Source organism: Sinocyclocheilus rhinocerous, unplaced genomic scaffold (assembly GCF_001515625.1).
Source record: "Sinocyclocheilus rhinocerous isolate Xijiao unplaced genomic scaffold, SAMN03320098_v1.1 scaffold128, whole genome shotgun sequence".
NCBI classification, from domain to species: domain Eukaryota; kingdom Metazoa; phylum Chordata; class Actinopteri; order Cypriniformes; family Cyprinidae; genus Sinocyclocheilus; species Sinocyclocheilus rhinocerous.
In genome coordinates, this window is record NW_015666174.1 from 60,296 (window position 1) to 69,822 (window position 9,527).

Here is a 9,527-nt window from a genome sequence, read left to right on the forward strand (position 1 = left end):
TTTTGGTTGCGCCCCCCTCAGACTACCAAATAATTTCACTAAACATTATGAAAAATTAACGTTTTTTTAATTTAAAAAACCTACAGGGAAAAAACACCTGCATCACTTGAAACATTGAAAAATAGCATAGAGAGAATAACTGTTATTATTATTATTCTCTCTCTGTATTTATTTTTTGTGGGTTTCATTCTGTCCGCTAAGGCATAGGACACACACAGGCTTTCCTCCTCACCAACGACATTAAACACCGCGTGGCTACACCGGACGCGAGCGGCAAAATACAGTCAAAGAGTATAGACAGAGGCAGACAAAGTACAGATACTGCTGGTCAAATATTACTCCATTACAAGTAAAAGTTGTAAAGACAGATTTTTACTTAAGTAAAAGTACAGAAGTACTTGTTTTTAAAAGTATTTAAGTACCAAAAGTAAATTTCCTTTTTTATTGTTGTACGTAATATTTGCAATACTTCTGAAGCAACTTACAATACATTACACCTACTGAATACACTGACTAGCATCTTTGGAATAAAGAGCTTTTAGAACGTTAAAAACCTATGGGGAAAAAAAATTTACACCCCTACCCACCCGCAGTATGGTAGTGATCTCACACAGTTACTCTCGCGTGTCACGTGACTGAGTGTAATCGCAGCCTCTGCGATTGAAAAATCGCGGTTTTTCATATCGCGATATTATCGCAAATGCAATTAATCATTCAGCCCTAATGTACAGACAAACACCACAATTATAATCGTTCATGTTTTTATTGAACACATCCCATTAAACATTCACAGTGCTGTGGGAACTTTACCTTGTTGCCGTTACTTGGATGATCCACAACTTTTTTTGTTTTATAATGAGTTTCACAAGTTGTTCACAAGTCCCTCCTGAGCAGTTAAACGGCCCACTGTTTTTCAGAAAAATCCTCCAGGTTCTGCACATGCTTTGGTTTTCCAGCATATTCTTCATACCTAAACCTTTTACAACAATGACTAGGATTTTGAGATCCACTTTTTCACACTGTGAACAATTGAGGGACTCATACACAACACACAGTGTGAAAACATGGAATAATCTAATAGTTTCTGCCTATCTTAAGATTTAGACATACTAATTTAATTAACCTGAAGGAGTGAGTAGGTGCATAAAATGGGGTTAAATTCATCAATGATGAATTTAATTGATCTTTAATTTAGTTTAATTATCTTTAATTCATCTTTCAAATGTATTATTTATCTTATATATTTGTTATATACTTAGTTACACTACCTTTCAAAACATTTTTTGAAAGAAATTAATTATTTTATTCAGCAAGGTTGAATTAAATAGATCAAAAAGTGAAAGCAAGTAAAAGACTTTTACATTGTTACAAAAAAAATCTGTTTCAAATTCAGTGGTTTGAGTCTTATCTCTCAGATAGGTCCTTCAAGATATCTTGGAGAGGTGAGGTGTCCAAGTCGCAATATCTAGCTACTGGGGTGCCTCAGGGCTCAGTTCTTGGACCACTTCTCTTCTCTGTCTACATGGCCTCAACTAGGTTCTGTCATTCAGAAACATGGCTTTTCATATCACTGCTATGATGATGACAGTCAACTTTACCTCTCATTCCATCCTGATGATCCGACAATAGCTGCTTGCATCTCAGCTTGTCTAACAGACATTTCTTGCTGGATGAAGGACCATCACCTTCAACTCAACCTTGCTAAGACAGAACTGTTTGTGGTTCCTTCAAACTTATTGTTTTATCACAATTTCATCATCCAGTTAGGCACATCAACTATAAACCCTTCAAAAACAGCCAGAAACCTTGGAGTTATAATTGATGACTTTCTCAGACCACGTTGCTTAAACTGCCCGGTCCTGCAGATTTGCTTTATACAACATTAGGAAGATCAGGCCCTTTCTTTCAGAACATGCAACACAACTCCTTGTTCAAGCTCTTGTTCTGTCCAGGCTATTGCAATGCTCTCTTGAGATGGACAAAATCACTTTCAGCGACTTTTATATAAATTGTTCCCTCCTGGTGGAATAACCTGCCCAACTCAATCCGAGCAGCCGAGTCCTTAGCCAAAAAAAAAAACCTTGCCCCTTTTAGACTTGCATTCTATTTATTTACTAACTGCTTGTTTTTCTTAAAAAAAAAAAAAACTAACACTTGGTTCTCTAATTGTTTTGTATTCTATCTATTTGTTTTCTTTTTATTTATTATTCAATTAATAAAAGCAAAAAAGGCCTCTAACACTAGCTTGCTATATTCTTTTTCTATTCTATGTTTTCTTTTTATTTATTATATGATAAAAAAATTAAAAAAAATTCTGTTCTCTTGAACCTTCTATTCCTCAAAGAATCCTGAAAAAAAAATGTATCACTGTTTCCACAAAAATATGAAGCAGTCCAACTGTTTTCAACAGTAATAATGTTTCTTATGCACCAAATCAGCATGTTAGATTTGATTTCTGAAGGATTATGTGACACTAAAAAGTGAAAGAATATTTCACAATCTTACTGTTTACTTAGAAAAACATTAAAACCTTACTGACTCCAAACTTTTGAACATTAGTATGCGTTCAATATTGTTGCACAAATTGAGACTTATAGTACCAGGTAGCTTTAAGAATGTCAGTTTTTTTATTTTACCTTAATATTCTTTTTATAGATCAATATCAATAACACAAAGTAGAGCATCTTAACTTGCAAAGTGAAATTCGTTATGGATTGCAGCCTTCAGCTATCTCAACCTGTTATCTCTGAAAACACTAGGATATCATACCATTGCGTTTCCTGCGGCATGAAAAAAGCCTCTGTCCATACAAGGCTCTGTTCAATTTATTTGAAGCTCTGCTGTGATGTTGCCATTAGAGCCCGAAGCTTGTTTGTGCTTCTTGTTACATTACTTTTTAATTACAGAAATAACTAGTTGGAGGCAGTTGTTTTGTGGGGATGTCGGTGGGGTGAAGTGGGGTAGGGTGTTAGGTGACGAGAAAGAGGGAGTTGTTGAAGATTTATTTTGGATGTGACCTTCTCCACACTCGCTGCAGCTGTAATCAGTGGAATTAATAGCATAATCAAATTATACACAAACTCATAAATCATCGGTGAGCGCGCTGTCACGGCGTTGAGCTATTAATGGCCTCCATTGTTTTGCTACCGTATTAAAAAATCACGTCCCCTGATTCCCGTCTTGATAGGAACTGAAATGCCATTTAGAGGCTATAAAGAGCAGGGGCTTGTGGGGGTACTGGATTTTCACAACTGTTAATTTAGCCGTGATGGCGAGTGATGTCGCCAGGGCGAGTGCTGGGGCCTGGAGAGGGAAAGGCAGTGCCCACGCACTCTGCCCGACTGCATCATTGCGACCGACAGCGGGCAGTTAATTAGAGTAATATCAGCTTAAACGTCTGTCAGTTAGGGTTAATGACATCAAAGGGCTTCCCCGCTGCCTCTATGGGGTTCTGTAGAGGACAGGAGACGAGCCCAGATGATTGCTGGCAGATTTAGCCTCTCTGTTTTTTTTTTTATCTGTGCACTTTATTAAGATACCATGTCTCTATATTAATCTGGGCAGATAAGACCAGAAGTTTTTTTTTCCTGCCCTGTTTCTTAAGCTTGGAGTGAACAGCAAAATCTCACCATCTGTGTTTTTAGACATGCTTATGCGGCCTAATACCTAACCTCTTGCCTTCTTGCCCGTTACATACAAGGTGGCGGCGGTGAACACCCAGGATGGATGGATTTCTTTTGGTCTATATTTATGCCTTGTTAATGTATATATACTCTACTTGTCAAAAGTTTAGAATAATTAAGATTTTTTTAATGTTTTGAAAGAGGTCTCCTATGGCTCTTAAGGCTCACCAAGGCTGTTTTTATTTAGTCAAAAATACAGTAGCACAGTAATATTGTGAAATATTATTACAGTAGAAAACAATTATAGAATTGTTATTTCTATTTTAACAAATGTTAAAAATGTAATTTATCCTTGTGATCGCAAATTTTCAGCAGCCTTTAATCTAGTGTTCATGACACTTCAGAAATCATTCTAATAAGCTGATATAAGTGAATATATATATATATATATATATATATATATGTATATGTGCCACTCAAAAGATTGGGATCAGTATGATTTTTAGTATTTTTTGAAATAAGTAAATACTTTTATTCAGCAATGAACTGATCAAAAGAGACAGTAAAGACATTTACAGTCTTACAAAAGATTTCTATTACAAATAAATGCTGTTTTTGACCTTTCCATTCATCAAAGAATCTTGAATGACTATATATTTACACAAAAATATTAAGCAGCACAATTGTTTTCAGCGTTTGTAATAATAAGAAATACTTCTTTAAAATATACTTCAAATATATTAAAACCGAAAACATTTATTTATAATTGTAATAATATTTTACAATATTTTTACTGTATGTTTTTACTTTTACTTTTTTTTTATCAAATAAATGCAACCTTGGTGAGCATAAGAGACTTCTTTCAAAAACATTTTAAAATCTTATGGCCTTTTACTTTAAAATATAAATCTTAATTCTTTAAATAAATCATGAAAATAAATCAATAACAATAAATAAATCATCTTTATTTGTTTATTTATTTTAATTAGATGTATTTTTATGGAATAACCCATGGGAGAATGTGCAGTACACAAATTTTTTACTATGGTTTAGAGTGTAATCATGTAAAGTGTCACTAACTTAGCCACTAATGGCTTGTTGTTGACTTTGTAAAACTGCAGAAATGACAGTATGTTAAAGGACACCAATATCTGAACAGTTACTTTTATTATAAAAGTGTTATTCGTATCATTATAAATAATTCAACAAATGTGCAATCACGCAAAGTATGTCGGCTATTACATCACAGCTTCTGTCTGACTGTCGGTCTGACCATTCATCTTGGTGTCTGTGCCTCTTTGTCTGTCTAAATTTGTCTCCAAGCTTTTTAAGAACATTCATCTCACTTTGTCCTTGTTTATATTAAGTTGCTAGGCTTTATCACCACAAAACTGCAAGACTATATGACAAAAAGCTTAACTTGTGAAGTTAACACATTTTAAAATCTTGGTGACATTTTTGCCTTGTCAAATGAATTGGATTTTGTCCTTTTCGTGTGGACAAGGTGTGATCATCCCTTTTAATGGCATGCCATCAGCTGCAATTACGGCTGTTTAGCGGGTCCATTCAGATTGGATGTCATATAAATGCATTCAAGTGTATGTAAGGTGTTACTATTTTGTCTCCCTGCAGAATGTGCGCCGTATTTGGAGGAATTTATTGTCTGCGGCACTCAGTGCAGTGCCTGGTTGTGGACAAGGCGGCAAACAAGTAAGTAGCTCACCACTGATTCAGTTTTCATACATTAACACACATTTAAAAAAAAAAAACTCATAAGACATAGAAATTAAATTAGGTAAGTAGATTTACTTCCTCCTCTGGTTGATTCACGCCACTTCAGTATCCGAAGGCTGATCAGAGCTCGTTTGTGTACAGGGTACTCAAAAACAAGGCCAAGAGATGGCGCACATGAGTGAATAGGGGGGATATTCGGAATATAGATATGAAATTAATTTTCAGGGAGACAGTGGTACCAGCCCCCCCTTAAGCAGCCGAGCTCGGAAGACAAATCACAGACTCTGCCACTTGGGCCGGCGATGAGTGATGCCGCTTTTTCCTCGTGGCCTTACCTCCACTAATTGATTTTCATCTGAAGACAAAAAAGCCCTCTGTTGCTGCCTCTTAAAAAATGAGAGTTCATCTCCCGTCTCCCTTGATTAATCTGTGCTGATAATGTGCGTCAGGCCCCACCAGAAAGGCCTTTAATGAGTTTCAAAGGTGGATTGTTGTCATAAACTAGGTTAGATCGGGGTTTTTCCCCTCTCTTTATTCCTCTCTCATTCTTTGGCCTTCTCTTTGGCAATATATTGAGTTTCTTTCATCTTGCTGGTGAATGACCCAGGGGGCTTGGATTCCTCTGGATGTAGGACACTTACACATGTGATAGCATTAGCTTACTAGTGTAAAGGCTATGGCGTATCATGGCGGCGCAGCAACTCTCAAATTAGATGAATTTTCCTGTAGTTTATCAGAAAATCATAAATTGCTCGTAAGCTAGTAATCGGGCATATCAACACAATTAGGGCTGGGTAAAAATATTGCTTCTCTGATTAATTGCGATCTTGGTATCAATTCTTAAAATTAAAAAAACATTCTTATACTCAGCAGCAGCACATCTGTTACGACAGCTCCATGGCAAAATATGTCACATTTTCCCCGAGTCCAAATTGCGTTATAACATACAGAGTAAACAGTGTAGTTCGATTCATGAACAAACGACTCTCATGAACCAGTTCTTTTTAGTGAATCAAAAAAACAAAACAAAAAAAAAACGTATAGTGCAACCAGTGAACCAAAGGACAATGTATAATCATTTTAACATTATTATAATAACAGTTTTACATAAAATGCAATTTTAAATTTCAGATGTTGGTTATGTTTATTATATCTGATAGATAAATAAATAGCAGTTGAACTGGATAGTTTGGACCCTGTTGTTAATTTTTAAAATACTATTAAAATCTAGTAGTAATTATATATTATAGTTAATATTGAATTTAAATATATGTTATTTTCTAGAAGAGCCATTGTATAGTTTACAGCAGTACCCCAGAGAGGATTTGTTTCATATTTCAACATTATAACTGAAATAAGACTGAATGAAAATCACTTAAAATCAAATAAAAAATGAATCAAAACAAACAGAAAACTTAATTGAATCAAAGCAAAAGCTTGTGAATCAGAATCAAATATAATCGCAAAAATGTGTATGCGTACCTATTCATAAATCCGTCCAACTTTTAGAGAAATAAATATTTTAAGTGGTTGTTTTTGTTTTGCTGCTGTGCAAAAAACATTACAAATCTTGTGTGTGGCAATCCTTCTATGACTAGCACTTACCAACATCTACCTTTCAGAAAATCATGTAGTTGACATATTAACATATTAAACTCTAACATATTTATTCTTGAACCAAGCAGATAACTTAAAAAATTTGTTCTCCCAACATACTTTATTCACTCTTTTAGTAGGTCATTTGACAGAGGTCAGTTTTCATATGTGACGTCTGTCCCTGAATGCCGTCAGCCATCCCTACGGTCAGTTCTACTTGAGCGGGCCAGCAAGAAGTGTTCCTCAAAACTTAATGTAGCATACGAAAAACAACCAAGATGACCTTAATTGATAATTTACTGTAAGTTCTTTCTGATCGCCACCAATGCCATGGAATAAAGAACCCCAATATAACTGGAGCACTTAGAAGTTTCAAGGCAAATTCTTTCATCCATATTGGATTGGAGCCAGGCTGACCGGGGCTGGTGAGGATCTGGGGTGGGAGCTGGCAGAGCTCCAAACCAAGGTGTCCGTCAGACCCTGAGCTCAGTCTATAAAGCATCACCTAGAGTGTAGCGTGGACCTTCCATGCCCTCCACCAGTGGCGCCCCGTGTGGAGTCAGCCCTGCGCTGGAGGTTAGCGCCATACATCATCGATGGAAAAAGTTTCATGAAGGTGAAGAAAAAAAGCTGGCAAGGTGTCTGGCAGGCTGAACAATGATTTTAATTTCCCTGGCATCATAAATTACCGCCCTATGTCTGCTCTTATTACAGACATAAAGTAGAAAAGGGTAGAGCCAGATTAATAATGCAGCAGAGGATTACAGACCCTCAAATCCCACCTGCCACTCCATGCGGCGGGAACGGCCCAGCGCTGTCCGCTTTGTTGCCGCCTCGACAGGCAACTCAATCACATGTCCGTATTCATTTGTCCGAATTAATTGCACACGTCAACAAAACTCAACCGTTTGAGTGGCCTGTGATGATTTCTTCTGTCACTCGTGGTTTCTTCTTCTGCTTAGTAATAAAATACCTTTTTCGGGGTTACATTGAAGAAAGCACCCAACCCATATGCTGTTGACTATCCAAGTTGGAAATTGAATGCAAAAGATATCGCTATTTCTGAATAACTTTGTTTTGCATGAGCAAGCAATACTAAAATGAAAAAATGTCGTTTCCATTTGAAGCGTGCAAAATGTGTAAAAAAAAATAGATTAAAATATTTCTATTTAATAATCAGTATACTCTCATACGTGAATTAATGTGTACACAGATTTTTTCAGTGATTTAAAACAGTGGCATACTATTTTATGCAATATTTACCTAGACAAATAAGCTTCTTGCTTGTAATATCCGTCATGGTGTCATTCAGCATATGATCTGTTTAGCCAACACAAAACCACATTTGCAGAGAAGTATATAAAACTCAAATGAGTTTGAACGCATGCATCGTTATCTGGTTATCTCGCGGATTGGTTCAGAGGCCACTGACGTGGTTTATGAAGGCGATTTATGAATGCTTATGATGATCTAAAAAGCCAACGCTGGCCTTGGTTGCAAGTGAAACGGAATCATTAGCACTATTTCAGTGTTTTATGCACCCTGACAGAAGAAACTTATGCACTTATGCAGTGTTTCCCACAGACTTGCATTCTATGTGTGGCGGCACTTCCCCTGGGGGAAATATATATGTATATAATGTAAATATAAAACAGCAGACGGGCTTATTGAAAGTACAAATTAATTCTCCGCCAGCAGGAGGCGCTTTTGGAGCAGCGGAAATAGCGGTTTCCCCGGTAACGGCTGTAATGCGCTCATGAAGCTACTTTATCAGGCATTATAGGAAAGATTAACTCTTTCCCCGCCATTGACGAGTTATCTCGTCTTTTAGAAGACAACGCTTCCCCGACAAAGACGAGTTTTTACGGCTTTTCGTGTTTTCACTGTTATACACTAGGGGGCGCTATTACACATCTTCTGAATGAGTACAAAACCTCCCGAACAAAAATACATGGGAACAGGACGGAGAAACGAGCGATCTCTTATGTAAACAGATGCATATGAAAAATAATGCGATCATCAGCAATGGCAGCATATAAATGAAAACTGCATAATGTTACGGAGTAAAATGTTGATCCAGGAAGTGGTATATGTCTGTGCAAGCTTTGGAGGTATTGATAGAAGCGATTTACTGGATTTATGCTTTGATAATCATACTGAATATTATCCAGATGTAGTTTGATAAAAATGTGATTTTCTCACCTTTTTGCTCAAAATTATGCATTTTTATGAAACCTACCTATATTCAAGTGTTGATAAAAAAAAGAATGCTTTAAGCTAGAATAAAACAACGGATTGTTTTGTTTAAAAGTAGAGGCTCTGATCTTTATTTTGGTGTATTGCATATTCAAATATTCATACAGAAAAATATACTGGAGGCCATCAAATTTTAGTGAAAATCATCAAAATCGCTGGCGGTGGCTGGCAACTTTTTTCAAAAATGCTGGCGGGGAAAGAGTTAAAACCCTCTGGTGTGTAAAAAAGTAAATATCATGTCCTCCTCTTTTTTTTATACTAATAAAAGTTATAGGAGCATTAAATAGTTAATAAAGAAACTTAATTCTAATGCTCATT

General features: G+C 36.2%; 1 protein-coding gene across 1 annotated transcript in view; it reads left to right on the plus strand.

Annotated features, from left to right (window-relative positions):
* LOC107731975 (rab proteins geranylgeranyltransferase component A 2-like) overlaps positions 1-9,527 on the plus strand; it is a 64,396-nt gene that overhangs the window by 30,105 nt on the left and 24,764 nt on the right. The window contains exon 9 of the mRNA XM_016543201.1: positions 5,256-5,333. Coding sequence (XP_016398687.1) covers positions 5,256-5,333 — 78 coding nt within the window. The remainder of the gene's footprint in view (positions 1-5,255; positions 5,334-9,527) is intronic.